Source organism: Mirounga angustirostris, unplaced genomic scaffold (assembly GCF_029215605.1).
Source record: "Mirounga angustirostris isolate CCGP_5_RB_7025 unplaced genomic scaffold, mMirAng1.0.hap1 SCAF_15, whole genome shotgun sequence".
Classification (NCBI taxonomy): Eukaryota; Metazoa; Chordata; class Mammalia; order Carnivora; family Phocidae; genus Mirounga; species Mirounga angustirostris.
In genome coordinates this window covers 6,297,569-6,321,178 of record NW_026991723.1, presented here as the reverse complement: position 1 = coordinate 6,321,178, position 23,610 = coordinate 6,297,569, and the positions used below count along the sequence as shown (strand labels likewise).

General features: G+C 36.1%; 1 protein-coding gene and 2 pseudogenes across 8 annotated transcripts in view; 2 read left to right on the top strand and 1 right to left on the bottom strand.

Annotated features, from left to right (window-relative positions):
* JAK2 (Janus kinase 2) overlaps nucleotides 1-6,958 on the top strand; it is a 210,592-nt gene extending 203,634 nt beyond the window's left edge. For 6 of the 7 annotated variants that reach the window (XM_054509140.2, XM_045882161.3, XM_045882160.3 and 3 more), the window contains 3 exons: nucleotides 1,608-1,725; nucleotides 3,284-3,397; nucleotides 3,658-6,958. In XM_054509140.2, coding sequence (XP_054365115.1) covers nucleotides 1,608-1,725; nucleotides 3,284-3,397; nucleotides 3,658-3,765 — 340 coding nt within the window. In that variant the 3' untranslated portion in view covers nucleotides 3,766-6,958. The remainder of the gene's footprint in view (nucleotides 1-1,607; nucleotides 1,726-3,283; nucleotides 3,398-3,657) is intronic. The other variant, XM_045882163.3, reaches the window with a different exon arrangement.
* Nucleotides 6,959-7,110: 152 nt separating this feature from the next.
* On the top strand, nucleotides 7,111-16,469 carry LOC129046029 (26S proteasome regulatory subunit 10B-like; annotated as a pseudogene). The gene has a single exon (XR_008506689.2). The product of XR_008506689.2 is annotated as a 26S proteasome regulatory subunit 10B-like (transcript).
* A 1,803-nt stretch (nucleotides 16,470-18,272) lies between these two features.
* Nucleotides 18,273-18,877, bottom strand: LOC123849509 (large ribosomal subunit protein uL11-like; annotated as a pseudogene).
* Nucleotides 18,878-23,610: the final 4,733 nt, after the last annotated feature.

Genomic DNA, 23,610 nt, shown 5'->3' with positions numbered 1-23,610 from the left:
GTGAGTGGTAAGTTTCCTAATGTAAATGCTCTAAGAAAAGAGGAGGAAGTCTTTTCCCTCATTTTCAACAGCGAGAATTATTTTTTTCTTTTTTGATTTGTATTTATCCTTACATGGGAGAGAGAAAACCAGCCTTGGAGATGAGGGGGGAAATTGTAGACAGTGCTTTTATGAAAACCGAAGGAAAAGACTGTTTTGCAAGTGTTGGGGGGATAGAATGTCTTCAAGAAGGTTATATTCCATTTGTGAGATAAAACATACATTTAAGAATAACATAACTATGTGAAAAATTTTTTGAAACTAAATGTAAAAAATAGCCTGGCTAACTGTATAGTATGCACAATAAATGTTATAGAAATTCAGTAGCATGAGGTCATTAAGACCTTGAGTAGCAGAGGAAGATCTGTGGAAGTGAGGAAACTTAAATTGGATTTTGAAGGAGAGATTAAATTTAAGTAAATCACATGTTAATCTCATTAGTCTAAAACAGATCTTTGTGACTGTCCTCTGTAATGAGGGTAAACTTAGCAATGGAACCATGATATTCACAGTCCATTAGACAAAATCCTCCCTTGGATAGTGTTGATACTTGAATAGACAATGACACCATTTTCCCCTCTGACTTTCTATTTTCTGTGTTTCCTGTCATAATCGCCCTCCTTCTGATGAACAAGTTCTTTCTTTTATCTTTATAGCTTCAAGTTTTATTTCAGTTTAGAAGCCATTTTTTTTTTCCTCTAGGGAGACTTACCTCGATTCGTTTAAAGCTTTAACTTGCAAAGAGCATTCCCCCCTCCCCGCCCCCCAGTTCCTGGAAGGTACTTTGCAGTTAACTTTGGGGTTACTTATAAAGACAAAAATAAATTTTTTGGATTGAGTTATCTTTGTGTGCCAGAGGTTCCCAAGACCACCCTCGGGTTTGATGACTCACTGGGAGGACTCATAGGGCTCAGCATACAGTCATACTCATGGCTATGATTCATTTCAGAGAAAGGTATAAAGCAGAATCAGTGAAGGCAAAAGCCATTTGGGGCAAAACCTGGAGGAAACCAAGCACGAAGCTTCCAAGGTTCCTCTCCCAGAAAAATCACACGGGACATGTTAAATTCCCCCAGCCGTGAATCCTGACAGCATACTCTCTGCCTGGCATATACCAAAATTCCAGACTCCCAGAAGGAAAGCAGTGTTCAGTATAAACCATATTGTTTGCAGAGACAGTTTAGGCCCAGTGAGCTACTCTTCTCCCTTAGGGAACTGTGGCAACCACTCTGAAATCAAAGTTCCCAGGCATCAGGCAGTTGTCAACATTGCAAGCAAGGTTTTTGAGAATGGCAGCCTTGGGCCTGCTTGTGATAATAACTCTTTTCTGTATACCCTGTCTTTTCAGTCCAGTGATTTTCAGGTAAAATCAAGAGTTGGCCTGTCAAGTAACTTTTTTTTTTTAATGAAGTGTAGTTGATACACGTTACGTTAGTTTCAGGTGTACAACATTGTGATTCAAGAAGACTATGTGTTATACTTTGCTCACCACAACTGTGCCTCCTGTCACCATACAACCCTATCACAATTCAGGTAACTGTCTTATAAATGCTTTTCGCATATTGCAGGTATGCTCCAGAATCACTGACAGAGAGCAAGTTTTCTGTGGCTTCAGATGTTTGGAGCTTTGGAGTGGTTCTGTATGAACTTTTCACATATATTGAGAAGAGTAAAAGTCCCCCAGCGGTTAGTGTGCTTTTTATTTATTTTCGACTTTTCCTAACATGAGAAAAGCTTTTTCCAAAGAATAATAGTAAGCTTAGGACTCATTTTAGAGCCTCTTATTGCTTATTTGTAAGACAACATCCAACAAAATAACACTAAACTTATTCATTAAATTAACTTGCATTTTTAAAAAGGAGGGGGTTGGAAAGGAAAACAAACAAGTAAATAAGTAAATAAAAGGGAGGGGGCTATATAGTCTCCTTATATTATTTTTAGTAACTAATACATTTATTCATTCTAGAAATTATTGAAAAAGTTAAATGTTTAAAAATAATTTTCCCTGTTCTATCTAGAATTTTTTTAATGAAGGAAACCATGAAAAAGAAAATAAAAATCATCTCTAATTCATCTTCTTAAGATAACCATTTTAATGTTGTATGTTTTCTTCCAGGCTTTTAAAAATTTTATATCTTTTATACAATAAAGGTCATACTGTATAGTTTGCTATCCAGCTTTTTCATTAAGTCCTACAGCATGGATATTTTACCTATATTAGTAAATATTTTCTACAAATATGACTTCTAACTTCCAGGTAGCATTTTATCATAAGGATATAATTTCTGGACAGTTCTTTTCCATTTTTCAGTCTTAATTTTAAGTAATACTTCAGTGAACATAGTGAACATCCTTATGTATAAATATTTATCTCGTCACCTTAGAATGAAAGTGTAATTATAGACAAAAGATTATGAACTCTTTTAAAGGTTTTTGATTATCTCAAAATGCTTTCCAGAAAACCTGTACCAGATATTACTCTCAATGATAGCGCATAAGAGTTTACGTTTTACCATTTGTACCATTTGCCAGTATTGACCATTATATGTTTATGCGGTTTTGTCAAATTGATAGAAGTTATATTTATTTGATTTTAATTTGTACTTCTATTAGTGTGATTGAGTACATATTTATTGGATATTTGGAGTATATGTATGTGTGTGCATTATCTCATGTGCCTTGCCCATTTTTATATTCATAATTTTCCTTACCTGCTTATAAGAACACTCTATAACTCTCTATAAATAAACGATGTGTTCATCATAAATATTTCTCTAGCTTATAGTTCAGACTTTAATTTGAGGAATTTTTAACATATGAACATTTTCTCTCCATTGCATTTATGCTTAAATATGCATTCTGCATTATCTTTTTATTATGTCCTCTTTTACAGTCAACATTTTATTTCAGCTGAAACATAATATGATATGTTAAAACAACAATGAAAAAAAAGTAAATATGTTTTAGTTCTCTTATTTCGGGCCCTTCTCAGGGAATTTGTGCCAAGTATATTATAGTTATGGAAATGACATGATAGGGGTTCCACATTCAATTGTCTTTTCTGAAATATGATTGAAAAGAAAGGTTTTGATGCCCAAAATAGTTTGTTCTTAAAAGGTCTCAAACATATAAGAAGACATAGATAAAGAAAATTTTTCACGCTTACTAGAAGTTGGGAAAGCTGGTTCAATTTAAATATACCAAAAAAAAAAAAATCTCATTGAAAAGTGGGTTTGTATTACAGGAATTTATGCGTATGATTGGCAATGACAAACAAGGACAGATGATTGTGTTTCATTTGATAGAACTCCTAAAGAATAATGGAAGATTACCAAGACCAGATGGATGTCCAGATGAGGTAACCAAAAAAACCCCCTTTTTATCCACATTCATGAGGTGTTTTTATTTCCTTTTTACACAGGGATTTCAGGTCACTTTATGACATTTACTTTGCTGAGCTCTCGGATAAATAGCATCATCATATGACTGTGGATCTAGGCATAACCATGACATTTGCCTACATAGGAGAATTAAGTGGGAGTTCTCAATTCATGTCTTCCACCAATTAAAAGATGGCACTTTATGTTCATTGTAATTGTTTTATTTTCTCTTTTCTAGATTTATTTGATCATGACAGAATGCTGGAACAATAATGTCAATCAACGCCCCTCTTTTAGAGACCTAGCTCTTCGAGTTGATCAAATAAGGGACAACATGGCTGGATGAAAGAAACGAACTTCACTCTGAGACCAAAATAGACTTACAGAACAAAGTTTTGTATTTCACATTACTGTGGACTATTATTACATATACCATTGTTATGTATGTCATGATGCTAGCCAGCAAAGATGTGGAAATATCCGTTCAAAACTTTCAAAGTTTAGTGAGTTTTCTTCATGAGGACATCAGTGAAAAGACTTGATGAAAGTCCTTAGCAAAGAATTTTGTAAAAAGTTTTACAAACCTAATCAGTCAGTTAACATAACCTTTCTTTGGCAAAAGAAAATAATAGGCTTTTTTTCAACTCAGAATTTTGAAAGATGAAAAAATTGTAATGTAAATTTTGCAGTGCTGAAGATGCACAGAATATGTATGTACAGTTTTTACCACAGTGAATGTATAAAACCTTGGCATCTTGTGTGATGTTTTACACAGGGACTGGTATTCATTGGTAATGTTTCCTAATTTTTCCATAGTTGATATACAATAATGTCACTATACAAATTATGATGCTCAGAGAATTGAATAAGCACCTTGTGTTCCTGTTCATCTGTATCACTGGCCAGCAATATAAGCAGATGTACACTTTTAGCTTGTAGTTCTATGTACTGTAAATATTTTTCAAAGCAAAGGGAACAAATGTTTAGTTTCATTTGTATAGGAAATTTCCCTGACCCTAAAGAATACATTTTGAAATGGAACAAGTTTACAAAGATATAACACAATCTATTTTCTTATTTGTCTCCCTTGTATCTGTTTGTGGTGAGTATGTTTTTAAAATAGAACTATCTCCAAATTTTTGTAAGACTACAGTGAATAGTTTTCTTTTAAAATTTTGAGATTACGAATGCCAGGAATATTGTCATCCATTTAGCTGTTGGCTGCTAATAAGATTTTCAATCCTTGGGACCTTTGGTCATGCATTAAATTTAAGCGTAAGCCATAAAAGAGATTGTTTTTTAAATGTATGTGCTTATTAAAGATGCATAATAGATTAGGAATTTTTTTCTAAAGAATATGTATTTTAGGGGTTTCAGAAATCTCTTGCAGTCGTAGAAAATATTTCCTTTTGTTAGATTCTCAAATACAAGGGAGAAATGAGGATAAATTGGTGAAAAAGTATGCTTGTTAATTTTATTCAAGAATGCCAGTAGAAAATTCATAATGTATGTCTTTAAGACGAATGAGAGATACATATTTTCAATTAAGTATAAAGAGTTATTTGTTGTTATGTCCTTTGTTTTAGTGCTATTCCAAAGTGGAAACCATACCTAAAATATGGTGGTGGGGGGTTGTGTGTGTTATTTATACAAAGTTTAAAATACTTAGTATTTCAGTTAAAAAGAAAATAGTTTATTTTCAGTGGTATATGCTATTTTTTTAAACTTGTACTTAAAACTTTTGATTATCTATTTTTTGGAGCTGGCTTTGAAATGCAAATTATGTAAGAAAAAATTGCCTCACACATAAAATTTGAGATTTTTTGGTTGGAAGGAAGGAAAGGGAAGAAATGCTTTTTACATTATCTTGAAAGCATTTCAGTAGTTACCAAATGCAGTAAGCATCTAAAATGATAGAATATTAGATTTTAAATAAGATTTCTGATATTTTAATGAAAGTTGAATATAATTTTTATTTAATTTGTGGACTCCTCAAGGATCTATATACATAATGCAATTAAGAGATCTTCCGTGCTGCTACTTTTCAAGTCAAAAGTAGCATATTGTACAATATGCTTGATTTCAGAAACTTAAGTACTTAAAAAGCAGATTTTTAAAGGTTTATAACGTTTTGTTTGTTTTTAAAACAAAGGTATTAATTAGATTGCTTAAATTTTTTTTCTCTTAATGTTTCAGTTTTTAGTTTTAGGGAAAATAATCCCACATAAACATTCTGAAGTTTTTAGAGTGGGATGACTACCTTATTGTAAAATTCCTAAGTTTGCAAGAGAATTATTATTCATTGAAGATTTGCGATGTTTAAAATTTTTATTCTGACTGTGCATAAAAAGAAGTTAACCTGCAGCTGTTCAGTTGGTTCTGCACAAGAAATAGGTAAGTAATTATTGTACCAGTTAATGCCAAAATGTTTCTTCAAATTAATATTCTTTAGAAATGAGGGTAAAGATTTTCTTAGAATTCTGTAATTCTGTAAATATTTCAGTACATTAAGTTATATAATCTTTATATAAATAATGCTCTACATCCATGGCTACTTTGGGAAATAGTCACTTTCACATGTTACCCATATATATGCTGCCAGTTGCACTATAATTTGCTGTGGAAAGCTGTTTTCTTACAACTTAAGACTTATGCTTTAAAGTCAAGTGAAATTTTTATCACAAATACTAACTTCTGATATTTAACTTTTATTTAAATACTTTTATTGTGGAGTAGAAATAAGAAAGTACCTACAGTTCTCTACCTGGGGAGCCATTCTCCGTGGGAGTAGAGTAGCGTTATGTGGTCCGCTTATTGAGACTGTGTTATTTTCTTTATTGTGCCTTTAGCATGTTTCCACAAAATTGAAATATTGGTGTAATAAATATTCAGGAGTTATTTTCTTTTTTATTGTCACCTAACCAAGGAAGTGTGGGGGGTTATACACACTGATATAGGGATATGAAGAGAAAGCCTTTTGTAAAAAGTAGTGAACTTATCTTTTGATTTTTTTAAGAAGCGCTTCCTAAGATTGTTAACAACTAATGTGCTCTTTATGAACATCGTTGTATCCACTCCAGTTCTGGTATTTAAATTATTTCTAATGAAAGGGTTTTTTTTCTAATTTTTCAGTATAACTTATTACAGATCTTTCAGTTTGCTGTATTAGAATAAATAGTAACAGTAAGTATAAGTCAGCAGGATTATCCAAACAAAAGACTAGGTTATATGTGATAAGCCTCATTTTATTTAAGAAAAAAAATATCAGAGTATGGATCTGAGAAAATTCTTCATGTTTACTCACAGATTTGGGTTGGCTCTACTTAATTTCAAGATAATTAGCACTAAGTGTTTCATGATGCTGACAGGAACATTTAGAGAGATTTCAGAATGACAAAGAAGAGAATTTAAAAACTTTCATATTAATCAAATTCATGTAATATGCATATCAGATAGCCTTTAACTTTTAATATGAATCAAATTTTTAGTAAAGTGTACATTATATCCTAAATATTAAAATATTTAATTTTGTAATCTTACCAATTTTGTTTTACTTTATTACAGTATGTTGTCTTTTAGATTAAGAAGTTAATTTCTATTGTACTTATGCCATATGGGATTGCTTGGTTGGTGCAGGCCCTAAAATACTGTTCTTTTTCAGTCTTCCAAATTTATAAGGAAATGCCTTATCTCCAGCTGAAACACCAGTCTTGTAAAGTTGTTAATGGTCATTATTCCATCATAAGTCCTTTCTTTGCATAGCAAATTGCTTAACATCTTATTTTTGAAATAACTGTAGCAGGTTTATACTTATAAGAGCATTAAAAGATCTTTTAAGAGTCCCTGTTCCAGTTATCCATATTCTTAGATTTTTGTAAATGGTTTTAATTTTAATACTTGCCTAGGAAGCACGCCTGTAGATGCTCTTTATTGGGGTCAAACAGGTCACCTTTGAGCAGTGTGAACAGAAGCTTAGCTTTTAGATCTGTCTGTCCGTAAATAATAATAAATAGAGCAAAGATGGCATAACAGGTATTTCAGAGGCAGCAGGTGGCTGAGAAGGCAGGTTATCAGTTGCAGATGGTAGGACATTATCAGAACAAGTACTAGAAACACAAATGAAAGTATGCAATAGAAAGATTTTTTGATCAATTATCCTTTCCAGTACAGTTGTATACATAGATAAAAATGTTTAGATGCTTTTCTCACACACACACACAAACACACACACACACACACACAAGATAGTTAAGTGGATAGTATTTTTAATGAATAAGTTTAGGTTCTTTTATCTTTTTTATTTTTTAGTTTGGGTTCTATTAGTTTTTAATTTTTTGAAAAAGGATTTTATTTATTTAAGAGAGAGAGAGAATCAGCAGGGGAGAGGAGAAGGGGGTGAGGGAGAAGCCGACTTCCAGCTGAGCAGGGAACCCAGTGGATGCAGGATTCAATCCCAGAACCCCAGGATCTGACCTGAGCCCAAGGCAGATGCGTAACCCCAGTTTAGGTTCTTTTAAATGCTTGGAGTATATATGAATCTCAGAGCATGAATTTTCTAGTAGCATGTAGTATAAGATTGTGAGTCAGAATTTATTTACTGAAATTAAAAATATTAGAGAGGGCGCCTGGGAGGCTCACATGGTTCAGCGTCTGCCTTCGGCTCAGGTCATGATCCCAGCGTCCTGGGATCAAGTCCCGCATCGGGCTCCCTGCTCCTTGGGAGCCTGCTTCTCCCTCTGCCTCTCTCTCTCTGTCTCTCATGAATAAATAAATAAAATCTTTAAAATAAAAATAAAATATTAGAGATTAAGGAAATTGTACAGAAGGGAAAAGGGAGGTAATACAAAGACAGTTGAGAACCATTGTTCTAGAGGGCACTCATATGGACGTGGGCCAAACCAGCACGACCTCAGAAATGACCTCATGAAAGGGAAGATATGTCAGTGTCAGAACAGCTGAGAGTATGAGATCTTTAAGCAAATATTCCAGATACTGTATCTGAATTAAGAATTAGCTGACATGTAATCTTTCTGAAAAGTCATCTGATTTTAACCTCTCTAGAATTTAAAGGTTTTTTCTTAACAGATACAAAAATTGGGTCTCCTTCAGTGGAGATAAATCCCTGAGTACCATTTTGTTGTCTTGTTTTTACATTTCGCAATAAATAAGATTAAATAATCCTCTCAAAAAACTTAACAGGGTATTTTGATAATATGCACCATAATAACAATTTGTTTCTTGGTCAGACAAGGAGATAATAAAGTACTTTTTGATATTAAAACCATGTCCTATTACTGTATATTAAAGTCAAAAATAAAATTTCCACAGAGAAAAAGGAAAGAAACAAGCAATGCCAAGTAAAGATCATACTTATTCTGTGAAATTTACCCAGAAGACAAAGTGCTCATGTTTGACAGAAAAATGCTACAGTGTTTGGTCTGGTCTGCTTTGGTAGCCATCCTGTTGGGTGGGATGTGCTCTAGCAATGTGGTTTTGATTTGCGTTTCACTATAATGACGAATGATGTTGGTTATCTTTTCATGTGCAATTTATTGGCCGTTTGTGTATCTTTGGGGAAATGTCTAAGTCCTTTGCCCATTTTTAAAATTGAGTTTTGTGTTGTTAAGTTATAGGAGTTCTCTTATTCTGGATATTAACCCCTCAGCAGATACATAATTTGCAAGTATTTTTTCCCATTCTTTGGGTTACCATTTTACTCTGTTGACTTGTGTCCTGTGAAGCACAAAAGTTTTCAATTTTGATGTATTCCAATTTATCTCTTCTTTTGGTGTCATATCCAAGAAGTCATAGCCAAATCCAGTGTCGTGAAGCTTTTTCTCTATGTTTTCTTCCAAGTATTTTATAGCTTTGGCTCTTACATTTATGTGTTCAATCCATTTTGAGTTCATTTTTTCATATGGTGTAAGGTAAGGGTCCAACTTCATTTTTTTCCATGTGGATTTCCAGTTTTCCCAGCAACATTTGTGGAAGAGTGTCCTTTCCCCATTGAATGATCTTGGGGCACCCATGTTGAAAAATCATTTGACCATATATGTGAGAGTTTATTTCTGTTTTATTCCAATAGTCTATATGTTTGTCTTTATGCTGGGACCATACCGTATTGATTACTAGTAGTTTTTGCAGTAAGTTTTGAAATCAGGAAGTGTGAGCCCTCCAACTTTGTTGTTCTTTTTCAAAATTGTTTTGTCTTTTTGTTGTCCCTTGAGATTCCATGTGAATTTTAAAATGGGTTTTTCTACTTCTGCAAAAAACTAGATTTTTGCAGATCTTGGGGTTTTAATAGGGATTGCATTAAATCTGTATATCACTTTGGGAACAGGTAGTACCCTCTTATGTGGATTATCTCATTTTATCTGTACAATTGGTAGGTACTATTATTTTTCTCATTTTAAGTGTGTGGAAACTGAAGTTTAGCAATATACAATAAATTCCAAGTTCCACGTGTAGAACGAAGAGATGCTGCAATTTGAACACAGGCAGTCTGACTCCAGGGCCAAAGTTGATAACCGTTTCGCTATGTTGCCTTTCACAGCTTTGGCCGTGCACATATAAAGCAGCAATAAACTTAGATAAGCTTTCTGCAGTGATCCATGGTTATATTGTCCAGGTGGCAAGATGACAAAATCATTTCAGTTCCCAGTAGAAATTATTTGAATATATTTTTAGTTGTGTTGCTACACATCCTATGCTCCAAACAAAAGAATTTAAGTGGAAAACAATTTGATAAAATATAGAAAGTAAGTCTTTGTGGAAGGAGCAGCGTAAGGGACCATAATGCCTTTTCCTAGATGTTGAGGGAAAGTTGAAAGTAAATGAATTTTTTTAAAAGTTTGGACTGGATGACCTTTGCCTTTGAGAGTACTCTGCCAAAAGACAAGGAAGTATTATTTAAATTGTACACTTTCAAGTCTAGACATACCTTGGTTGCTTGAGGAACTGAACCATGTTTTCCAAAATCATCATAATATTTGCTTCATGAAGGAGGATTACTGGAGTGTGAGAAAAGAATCAGAGATTTAGATGAAACCATTTTGTAGCTGGGGAAGCTAAATCCAAAGCAGTTACCTTAACTTGCCAATGTCACGGATCTAGTCAGGAGCAAAGCCAGACTAGAGCCCAGGTCTTTTGACTCTGATTGAGGCTTATTATACTCAATGTGCTGAATTACCTTATTCTTAAAGAAATATGCCAAGGTTGTAAGCAAACCATAAACTGATTTAATCTTTTAACAAATCTTTTTTTGAGGACCTACACAGAACAAGGCACTATGCTGAACATTGTTGGTGAACAAAAATGTTCAGATGTATCCTCAATGGATTTTTAATTGAGAAGGGACTAAGAAGTATCTAGCATTAAAAAGACAACTTGCAAATATATCTAGGGAAAAACCCCAGAACAGTAAGTAGCAGCACATCTCTAAAAGGATGTTACGCTGATGAATTTGCAGTACAGGGATATAAGTGGTAGGTAAAAAATGAAGCCGCATCAGTTATGTATATGATATAGCAAATAGATATTTAATATATTTGAATCAAATCAATAACCTGGGAAGAGTTAACCTACAACCAAGGCTGCAAAACTGTTTTTGTATCATGGTGAATGATCCTGAGAATTACACCAAGTAAAGCCATATGTAAATACTATTCACAGCTAGCAGTTCAAAACTCTCAGGCAGAACTTACCATATTTTCTCCACAAAACAGCCTCCCTTCTTAATGTACTTAGTCATAATAATGACACCACAATTCCCTTAAGTCATCAGAGCTCAGAACCCCTGAGTAAAAACCTTTGATTATGGTTTTCAAGCTCTTTCTATTTTTCCTTCTCATTGTCTCCTTCACCAATCTCTTCTTTTGTACTCCCTTATAAATAACTTCATGTTTAGACTATCGTAATAACCTCATTAGTCTTCCTATCTTCTCTCAGTCCTGCATGTCACTGTCAGGTCATTCTTCCCATAGCAAAGTTTTAACCATATCACTTTTCTGCTCAAGCTTTATATCTCTCCCCATTTCCTGTAGCATGGAGTCTAACACCCCAGACTGTCACCAGACACAGAGGCAGAGGCATATTTTAACATCAAAAGAGAGTCTGATGTAGGGCTTGCCGTAGTGGTTGGAGAGGAAGAAAGTACCCCCCCACACCCTTTAAAGACACTATCCTTTGACCACCTTTCCACCTGTCTCCTGGTATTATTTTCACAGTGCTTTCACTACCATGTTTTTGCCATAATTTTTTTTTCTTTTTTAAAATTTTTTATTTAAATTCAATTTAGTTAACATAGAGTGCATTACTAATTTCAGGGGTAGAATTTAGTGATTCATCAGTTGCATACAAAACCAGTGCTCATTACATCGTGTCCTCCTTAATGCCCATCACCCAATTACCCCATCCCCCCACCCATCTCCCCTCCAGCAACCCTCAGTTTGTTTCCTAGAGTTAAGTGTCTCTTATGGTTTGTTTCCCTCTCTATTTTCATCTTATTTTCCCTTACCTTCTGCTATGTTCATCTGTGTTGTTTCTTAAATTCCACACGTGAGTGAAATCATATGGTATTTGTCTTTCTCTGACTTATTTTGCTTAGCATAATACCCTCTAGTTCCAGCCATGTCGTTGAAATTGCAAGATTTCATTCTTTCTGATGGCTGAGTAATATCCCATTGTATTTATATACCACATCTTCTTTATCCATTCATTTGTTGATGGACGTCTGGACTCTTTCCATATTTGGGCTATTGTGGACATTGCTGCTGTAAACATTGGGGTGCATGTGAACCTTCAAATCACTATGATTGTATCCTTTGGATAAATACCTAGAAGTGCAATTGCTAGGTCATAGGGTAGTTCTATTTTTAACTTTTTGAGGAAACTCCATACTGTTTTCCAGAGTGGCTGCACCAGTTTGCATTCCCATCAACAGTGGAAGAAAGTTCCCCTTTCTCCTCATCCTTGCCAACACCTGTTGTATCCTGAGTTGTTAATTTAAACCATCCTGACCAATGTAGGTGGTATTTCATTGTGGTTTTGATTTGTATTTCCCTGATGCCGAGTGATGTTGAGCACTTTTTCATGTGTCTGTTAGCCATTTGGATGTCTTCTTTGTAGAAATGTCTGTTCATGTCTTCTGCCCATTTCTTGACTGGATTTTTTGGGTTTTGGGTGTTGAGTTTGGTAAGTTCTTTATAGATTTTGGATACTAGCCCTTTATCTGACACGTCATTTGCAGATATCTTCTTCCATTCCATAGGTTGCCCTTTAGTTTTGTCGAATGTTTCCTTTGCTGTGCAAAAGCTTTTTATCTTGATGAAATCCCAGTAGTTCATTTTTGCCTTTGTTTCTCTTGCCTTTGGAGACGTGTCTAAGCAAGAAGTTGCTGCAGCCAAGGTCAAAGAGGTTGCTGCATGTGTTCTCCTCTAGGATTTTGATGGATTCCTGTCTCCCATTTAGGTCTTTCATCCATTTTGAGTCTAGTTTTGTGTATGGTGTAAGAAAGTGGTCCAGTTTCATTCTTCTGCATGTGGCTGTCCAATTTTCCCAACACCGTTTGTTAAAGAGACTTTTTTCCATTGGATATTCCTTCCTCCTTTGTCAGAGATTAGTTGACCATAGAGTTAAGGGTCCATTTCTGGGTTCTCTATTCTGTGTCTTTTTTTGTGCCAGAATCATACTGTCTTTTTTTTTAAGATTTTATTTATTCATTTGAGACAGAGAGATACAGCGAGAGAGCATGAGCAGGGGGAGAGGCAGAAGCAGGCTCCCTGCTGAGCCAGGAGTCCATTGCGGGACTCCATCCCAGGACCCTGGGATCATGACCTGGGCCGGAGGCAGACACTTAACCATCTGAGTCACCCAGGTGCCCCAGAATCATACTGTCTTGATTGATTACAGCTTCATAAATACAGCTTGAATTCTGGCATTGTGATGCCTCCAGCTTTGGTTTTCTTTTTCAACATTCCTTTGGCTATTCGGGGTCTTTTCTGGTTCCATACAAATTTTAGGTTTGTTTGTTCCAGCTCTGTGAAAATTGCTTGATGGTATTTTGATAGGGATGCATTGAATGTATAGATTGCTTTGGGTAGCATAGACATTTTAGCACTGTTTGTTCTTCAAATCCATGAGCTGGAATGTTTTTCCATTTCTTAATGTTTTCCTTAATTTCATTCCTAAGTGTTTTATAGTTTTCAGAGTACAGGTCTTTGGTTAGATTTATTCCTAGGTATCTTATGGTTTTTGGTGCAATTGTAAATGGGATCAATTCCTTCATTTCTTTTTCTTCTGACTCATTGTTAGTGTATAGAAGTACACCTGACTTCTGTGCATTGATTTTACATCCTAGGACTTCCAGTACTATGTTGAACAACAGTTTTATCGTATTCTTAACAACTGTTATGTCAACATACTTTAAATTATTGAAAAAGTACCACTTTTCAGGAGAATTATGCCCAGGAGGGATAACTCTCTCTGCTCCCCTTATAAACCAGGCTTCTGTCATTCCAAGACCTTCAACATGGGTCCTAAACTGCCTTACCTAGATTTATTTCTTCTTATTCCTCAACAGTAACCTTCCAATCCAGCCAAACTGGTTTGTTCACCATTCATTCCCTGAAAGTATCTTGCTGATTAGCCTAGAGAGGTATGGATAGAAATGGAAAGAAGTAGAAACAGATCCAACTGATGGATTGGATGGGAGGTGTGACAGAAAGGAACAAATAAAGGATGTTTCCTTGGTTTTGGTTTGATGGATGAGCTATTTACTTATGGAGGAGGAAGGAGTTTAGACAGAATTCCAGAGATGCCTATTATATTTCTAAGAGAGCTGTCACATAGGTAATCAATTAAAATAATGGATATAGTTAAGGTAACAAAGTGTTTTTTAGAGAAAGGAAGCAAATAGAGGATCAGGTTCGGAGACAATCTAACATTTAGAGGTTAGATAGAGGATGAGTCAGCAAAGAAAGAGTGATCAGTGAAAGAGGAAAACAAGCAGAGTAGAGTTTCATGAAAGCAAGAGAAATGTGTTTTAAGTGGGAAAAGTGGTCAATCTTTTTTTTTTTTTTCCCCAAGAGAGAGGTAGGGAGGGGCACAGGGAAAGAGAATCTTAAGCAGGGGGCCTCCATCTCACAACCCTGAGATCATGACCTGAGCTGAAGTCAAGAGTTGGATGCTTAACTGAGCCTCCCAACTGCTCCGTGGTCAATCATTTTGAATGTTATTTACTGAAGCACTAAGTAATAGGAGCTTTGTTCACTGTAATTGGCCACAGTGAATTGATGGTAAATTCAGTATAGGTGGAGGACCGCTTCCAGACTGGATTCGGTTGAAGAGGTTATAAGGTTGGTAAGGAAGTAAAGACAGTAAGTGTAGATTACCATTTGAGAAGTTTTGCCATGAAGGGGAACAGGAAAATAAAGTGATAGTGGGCAAGAAAATATGATTCTTGGTTTTTATTTGGGACATATTACATCAAGTTTATATGCTGATGGAGTGAGCCATGAGAAAAGAGAAAGACTGATAGGGTGCAAATTATAAAGGGAGGAGGATTTTGAATGGGATCCAGAGCACAAGAGAGAAATGAGTCCTTAATACATCAGGGACCCTTCTCCATTTATAACGAGGGAAGATGGTAAAATGCAGTAAATACAGGTAGGTTTGTAGATTTGATTGTAGAAACATGAGAGCATTTTGCTGTGATTAACTCTGTATTCTGCTTAACTTTGAAGTGAAATTACTACACAAAACTGGTAATTTGATGGTACACCCATGTCTGGTTTGATTACTGTATTTTTTTAAAGAATTATTTATTTATTTTAGAGCATGTGCACCGGAGTTTGGGGGGTGCAGAAGGAGAGAATCTCAAGCAGACTCCCTGCTGAGTGTGGAGCCCGATGTGGGGCTCAGTCTCACGACCCCTGAGATCATGACCTGAGCTGTAGTCACGAGTCAGACACTTAACTGACTGAGCCACCCAGGTGCCCCTTTTCTTTTTTTGATTTGCTTGAAAGATAATTGGGATGAGCAGAGCCATTCATCCCCCATCTTCCACTGCTGCTCTCCTCCTTCATTCCACTTCTTCTCCTACCCCAGTGGCCATGGCCATTCTTGGCATCCCCTATGAGTGATGGTATCTCATCATGGCAGACCATAGAGATAATGAGTTTCAAGGCTATCACAAGAAAAGATGGGGGAGCACAAGAAGATCAACTACTGTCTTAAACAGTTAAGGGAACAATTGAAAGAACTTACCAATCAGTATGAAAAGTCTGAAAATGATCCAAAGGACTACAATCACCCAAATCTGGGCAAACTGTTTATGAAGTACTTAAGAAGGTAACTGAAGAAAAATTCGTTATTAAATGAACCAAGATATGTTGTCAGTTGTCATTGTCAGCTTGAAAAAAGTAAGCTGAGGTCAGGAACAAGAGTTGTTTTGCCTGATTACATTGATATTTGCCAAGATCCACTGGTTTACAACATGTCTCATTAAGGACATAGGGAATATTTCCTTTTGTGAAGTGGAGGGGTTATCAGAACAGATCAGAGAATTCAGAGGTAATAATAGAACTACCTCTTAAAACCTAGAATTATTGCATTATAGGGATATCTCCAAAAGGCTGTTTGTTATATGGGCCAATAGTTAAGAAAAACAATAGCAAGAGCTGCTGTTAGCCAACTGGAATACAATTTCTTAAATGTAGACCAGTACATTGGTGAAAGTGCTCATTTGATCAGAGAAATGTTTACACCAGGAATCATCAGTCATGCATTATTTTTATGGATAAAAAATGATGCCATTGGTGGATACTGGTTTCCTGGAAGTACTTCAGCTGATAGATTCAGAGGACTTTATGGAGTTACCCAAATGGAAGGATATGATACTCTGCACAGTTAAAATAATCATGGCTACAAACAAGCACAGTGGATCCTGCTTTGCTGTCTCCAGATAAATAGAGAAGATACACAATCTATCTATAAGCAAGGTTAAATAGATTAGTAGAAGCATTTACGAAGCCTTCAGATGGCTCTAATGGAGCAGACCTGAAAAATGTTGGCACTGAAGCAGTGCAATTTACATACTCACAATCCATGCTGCTCATGCGTTTGTAGTATAGAAAGACTTAATGAAAGCAATCAGAAGTAGCTGATTTAAGTAGCTAGAGTCTAAATTGGACTACAAACCTGAATTCTAAGAAGCTAGAATATAAAGTGAACTACAGATTTTTGATGGCTACCTGACACATTGGCTTAATGTAAAAATCAGTTGAAAATGTATGCAATGGAAATAATCCTATTAAATGTGTATGAATAAATTTAAAACAAAATAATAAAAAAGTATTGTGTGGTTTGTAATAGATGTAGAAGTAAAAAATATAGCACAAATAGAAAAGACAAGAGGGGGAAATTAAGTATACTGTGACAAGGTTTTAAACTGCTTGTGAAGTGATAATATTATTTGAAGATTATCTGTGATAAAGATGCATATTGTAAACCCTAGAGTAACCACTAAATATCAAAATTAAAAATTAAGAGAAATAGCTAATAGCTAATAGAAGTGATAAAATGGAATTATTAAAAAAAAAAAGTCAACCCAATAGAATGCAAGGAGAAAAAAGAACAGAGATCAAATAGGACAAATAAAAAATAGCAGGAGTATAGATTTAAACCCAAATCATACTGATAATTATATTAATCAATGATCTAAACATTCCAAAAATATATATATTTTCAAATGTAATGAAAAGGCAAGAACTCAAGTATTTGCTGTTCACAAGGAACCAACTTTAAATATAAAGATGAAGATAGGCTAAAAGTAAAAAGGTGGAAAAGTCATATATAATGGAAACCCTAATCAGTAAATTGGGAATGGCTGTATTAATATCAGGAATATTACCAATGATAAAGGGAGCCATAATAACCAAAAGCAATTCATCAAGAAGACATGCCATGCACATAGTATCAGTATTTTGAAATACATGAAATAGAATTTAAAAGGATAGACAAATACATGATTCCAGACATTTCAACACTTCTACTAATTGATAGAACAAGAAGAACACAAGATCGGTAAATATATAGAACATTGCAATCAGCCAACTTGACCTAATTGACATTTATAGACCACTCCGCCAAACAACAGCAGAATATACATTCATGTCAAGTACACATGAAATAAATGAAGCATATGCTGGGCCATAAAGCAATTCTCAAGAAAATTTAAAAGATTTAACATTCTTCTCTGTCAATAACAGAACTCAAAACATCAATAAAAGGAAGATAATTGGTACATGCTATGAAACATAGGAAACTTGAAAAAACAAACTGAGTCAAAGAAAAGATACAAGAGAAAATGGAAGATACTTTGTAGAGGCACCTGGCTGGCTTGGTAGAGTACGTGACCCTTAATCTCAGGGTAATGAATTCAGGTTCCACATTAGGCATGGAGCCTTCTGAAAATAGATGTATATATTGTAATGAATGAAAATAAAAATACATATGCAGGTAAGCTGTGATTAGACTGAAACTTACAGCTTTAGATTCTTCTATTAAAAAGGAATAAAGGTCTAAATAACTTCAGAAACTAGAAAACAAAGGAAATTAAATTCAAGTAAGTAAAGAGGAGGAAATAAAGCTAGAAGTAAAACAGGAAAAAAAATCAATAGGGAATACCAGTGAGGGCAAAACTGCTACTTTGAAAATATCAAAAAAATCGACAAACCTCAGGTAGAATTACCAAGAGAAAAATTTAAAAGGACATAAATTACCGAAATCAGTAGTGGACGAGGGGCTATTATTCATATCCTACAGACATTTATTTTTTTATTTTTATTTTTTTGCTTGTCAAATGATCCTTTATTGAAACATTTTCCTTTGTAGTTAACTGGCTGGGCATTCCACCGCACCACTGTTGATGTCATCTATGATGTCATGAGGGTGGCGGCCGTCAACATTGCAGCCCACAGACTGGGCGGTCCCCAGGATTTCTTAATGGTTCCAGAGAGTTCTCTGGCTAAAGATCGGAGTTGCATCTGTCGGGCAATATTGACAATCTCATCAAAAGTGGTATTTCCACTGTGCTTAATGTTTTTCTGCTGCTTTCTGTCTCTTGGTGGTTCCTTGAGGGCTTTGATAATCAGGGCAGAGGCAGAAAAGCTACTAGACCTACTGAGGGAATCAATCTGGGCCTGTCTGTTCTGAATGGTCAGTTTCACCGTAATCCTTAGGCCCTTCCAATCACCGGTTGCCTTGGCGATGTCATCACCAACCTTTTTTGGAGACAGACCCAGCGGACCGATCTTCGGGGCCAGGGCAGACGTGGCACCAACTTCGCCACCGGTGCACCTCAGGTACACGACTTGGATCTCGTTGGGGTCGAACTTAGGCGGCATGGCGGAGGTGGCTGGTGTCGGATGAACCCGGATTCAGGATGACCGAAGAAAGTTGCACCTTTGCCGCCCCAAGCCGAAAGCCAAAAGCTCCTACAGACATTTAAAGATAATGAAGAAAATATGAAGTTTATGCCAATAAATATGACTAAGAACTTAGACACAATTTCTTGAAAAAAAAAATGCTAAAACAGACTAAAAAGTTTATAGTTAAAAACTTGAGGCAAAATAACTTCACTGAATTTTATCAAACATTTAAAGAAGAAATAATACCTTACACAGATTCTTTTTTTAAAAAAAGATTTAGAGAGCATGTGTGTGTGTGGTGGGAGGGGCAGAGGGGCAGACTCTCCACTGAGCGCAGAGCCCAACTAGGGGCTCAGTCTCACAACCCTGAGATCATGACCTGAGCCAAAATCAAGAGTCAGATGCTCAACTGACTGAGCCACCCAGGCACCCCCTACACAGATTCTTTATGAAAATGAAAGAGCAAACACTTCCCAACTACCTTCATGAGGCCCCCATTGCTCTAACAACAGAACCAGAAAAAGACATAAGAAAAAAACTATGCCAGTATTCCTTGTAAATATTGACAGAAAAACCCTTCACTAGTAACACAAAGATCCAGGAAAAAGGAAAAAAATATTAATATATCACAATAGATTGTTCAGATTTTATCTGAGGGATACAAAGTTAGTTTAACCCTCAAAAAATCAATCAATGAAACACACCATATTGACAAGATGAAGAAAACCTATATAATCATCTCAATATATGCAGGAAAAGCATTGAACAAAATTCAACACTCATTAAAAACTCTCAGCAAACTGGGAATAGACGAACTTTTTCAATCAGAGTGCATCTGCAAAAATCAAGCTAACACCACACTTTGTGGTAAAAGAATGCATTCCCTCTGGGACTGGAACAAGGCAAGTATGTTTACTCTCTCGTCTACATTGTACTGGAGGTCCTAGACAGGGCAATGAGGCAAGAAAACAGAAATAAGAGACATCATATCGGAAAGGAAGAAATAAAACGGCCTCTACCCATAGATGACATGATTATGTAGAAAAATCCTAAGCAATTAAAAAAAAAAAGCTACTAGACCTACTAAGGGAATTTATAATATTGCAGGATGGATGGCCAAAATAAAAAATTTACTATTTCTATATACTAGCAACAATTAAAAAGTAAAATTACTAAAAATACCCCTTAAAATAGCATAGAAATAAAATAGGGAGACATTTAACAAGATATTTATAAGTGTTGTACACTAAAAACTACAAAATAGTGTCAAAATTTAAAAAGACCAAAAAATGGTCAAAGACCTAACATGAAAGCTAAAACTATAAAAGTTCCAGTTTTGAAAATTTAGACTATCTTAAACTTGGAAAAGGCAAAGATTTGTTAGATACAATGCAAAATACCCCAGTTATAAGAGAAAAATTTATAAGTTGATCTTCATCAAAATTAAAAACTTATCTCTTAAAGATATTTTAAGGAGGGGCACCTGGGTGGCTCAGTTGGCTAAGCGTCTGCCTTCAGCTCAAGTCATGATCCCAGGGTCCTGGGATGGAGCCTCCATATGGGCTCCCTGCTCAGTGGGGAGCCTGCTTCTCCCTCTCCCTCTGACCCTTTCCCTCTCTGCTTGTGTACACACCCACTCTCTCTCTCAAATAAATAAATAAATAAAATCTTTTAAAAATAAGTTTAAAAAGATACTTTAAGGAAATGAAAAGGCAAGTCACAGAGTGGGAGAAAATATTTGCATTTCATATATCTGACAAAGCACTTGTATCAAGAATTTATGAAGACCTCTTATAATTCATTAATTAAAAAAACTAAAAAACAGGCAAAAGATTTGTACAAACACTTCATAAAGGAAGATGCATGAATGACCAATAAGCGTATGAAAGGAGGCTCAACATCATTAGTCATGAGGAAATGCAAATCAAAGCCACGGTAAGATAGCACAACAGTCTCCCTAGAAGAGCTGAAATTGAAAAGACTATGTCAAGATATATGCAGGTCAGGATTCCGGTGGTAGTCTTTTTCACTTTATGGCTAGATATACTCAAAAGCCAGATTTGTAAAAAACATGAACGTAAAAGTTTGAAAGACTGGTAATTCTAAGTGTTGGTGAAAATATGGAGCAGCTGGTTCTCACTTAGGAAAACCACTTGACAGTTTCTTAGGAAGTTAAATATACACTTATATGCCACAGCAATGCCACTCCTACGTATTTACGAAAGAGAAATAAAGGCATGCTCACAGTGAAACTTGTACATGAATGTTCACAGCAGCTTTATTCCTAATGCAATGGAACGCTATGCAAAAAGCAAAAGGAACAAATTATTGAAGCAACAATGCTGATGTATCTCAGAACCCTTATGCCGAGTGAAATGAGCCAGACGTAAGAGGATGTACTGTAGGACTCCATTTATATTAAGTTTTACCAAAAAAATGACATCCATAGTGATAACGGTAATCTGGGCCTGGACTGACTTGCAAATGGGCAAGCCACTACTAGTCATTTAGAGTCTCCTTTTAATATGAAACTATTTACTACCATCCTTGCCCTAGAACAATTCAAAACCACTTTCTGAACCAGTCAGGGGCTTTATCATTCAAGCCCACCCAAGAAAACAGAAACCACCTCAGGTATTTTAACCGTAAATTTAATATAGAGTGTTAGATTTGTATTAGAGGACTGAAAAAGAAAAAGTCAAATAGTAAGGTAACACAGAGATTAAAATAAAAAACCCCCACAACTTTAGGGAGCAGCTACCATGCCTACACAAAGGAAAGAATTTGAGGTTATCAAAACCTAGAAGCTTGGAGGAAGGGCCCCGTGGAGCTGGGACCTAGACTGCTGCCTGCCCAGCTGGTGCTGGTACTGCGGGATCTTGGGGGAGGGCCCCCCAGAGATGGGACTCAGACCTTTGAGGAAGGGGCACCAGACAGCTAGGACTGGTATCTCTGAGGAAAGGTGATGGTTGCGGAAGCTGAGGATAAAACAAAAATCATTGTTAGCACAGTTATAAATATTAAAAGATAAGCATTAAACCGAAGAACTAATATACACCCTAAGATACAAATTATTAAAGTGTGTAGGGAAGTATACAGCTATGCAAATGGCACACTTGGTTAATCTCATGCTCTTCTTCTTCTTTTCTTAAGAGTGGGGGAGGGGCAGAGGGAGAGGGAGACTCTCAAGCAGGCTCCATGCCCAGCATGGGGCTCGATTGCACAACCCTGAGGTCATGACCTGAGCTGAAATTGAGTTGGATGCTTAACTGACTGAGCCTCCCAGGTGCCCCAATCTCATGCTTTCCTAATTTGGACTTTTGATATGTGTATACCAGTGAGCTAATAAACTGTATTTTTGTTTTCAAACTACAAGGAAAAACCTATAATTCAAACTGGGCTCAAGTACATTGCGGCATTTTAGCCTAAGCATAGGCAATTATCAATGGTGCATTTTCAGGTAACACCAGCAGACTTATTCCACCACTAAACCATGATGTAATCTGTCATTTTGTATCTAAACGGGTGGCTCCCCATATTTAGAAAGACAACTGAATGTAGACTACCCAGGAACTGGTAAAAAAAGTTCAGACATATTTATTAATGCATTGTAAATGTATACGATATAGATACATGTGAAAAAGAACCTTTGTCCTAAAAAACAACAATGCCAAATAGGAATAAAAGTTTTAACTGTAAAGAACATTACAGTACATATTTGAGAAAGACATTAGAGAAGGATTTCAAATGATGCTTACCTCCTAATTAACAGTGGAAAGTAAGGATTCCACTTTGAATTCTTTGGAATAAGTTTTTCTCTAATTTGTACCATTAAAAATATTTCACATGTGGACATAAAGTGGAAAAATACACCACGAACTTAGTGTTATAACATCATATTGAGTTGAAATATGCAAGCACATCAATGGTAAGATTTCGACAGTATTCCATAGGACTGTTACCAGTGGTTCTCGACCTTTAACTGACTTCACTATGAGCTGCAGGGCCTGTAACAACGCAGATTGCTGAGCCCCACACCCAGAGTTTCTGATTCAGTAGGTCTGGGGTGGGACTTGAGAACTGCATTTCTAACAAGTTCCCAGGTGCTGTGGACACTGCTGGCGAGGTCAGCACTCTATTCTGACCAAGCCAAAACAGTATCACATTACATCGGCACCTTCAGAGTATGAGGGAGAGTTTGTGACTTAGAGACATTCACTGAACTCTCTTTAAGTCCTAGTAAGACTGTGGAAAGATTTCTGACCAGTTGCTGTAATAAAACTCAAGGAATTAAAAGAGTACCTACAATTACAGTGTAAGAGCTCCTCCTAGGAGTGGTAGCTGGTTTGTTCTTTTTGAGATGGTGGGACAGACTTATTGGCATACTGGAGTGAACCTCCCTGGAGTGAGCCTAATAGTCACGGGGCGTCAGTCTGTATGCCATACAGGGGAACGCAGAACACACCATAATCCATTTAGATGAAGCCGGAGAGAGTTTCTAGCATAATGACAAGCATCAGCAGGTAATTCTTAGATGTCTACATGGATCATGCCACCTCCAGTAACATCTTCTTCAAATATAAAAATATAGGGGGCACCTGGGTCGCTCAGTTGGTTAAGCGACTGCCTTCGGCTCAGGTCATGATCCTGGAGTCCTGGGATCGAGTCCCACATTGGGCTCCCGGCTCAGCGGGGAGCCTGCTTCTCCCTCTGACCCTATCCCCTCTCATGCTGTTTCTCTCTCTCTCTCTCTCAAATAAATA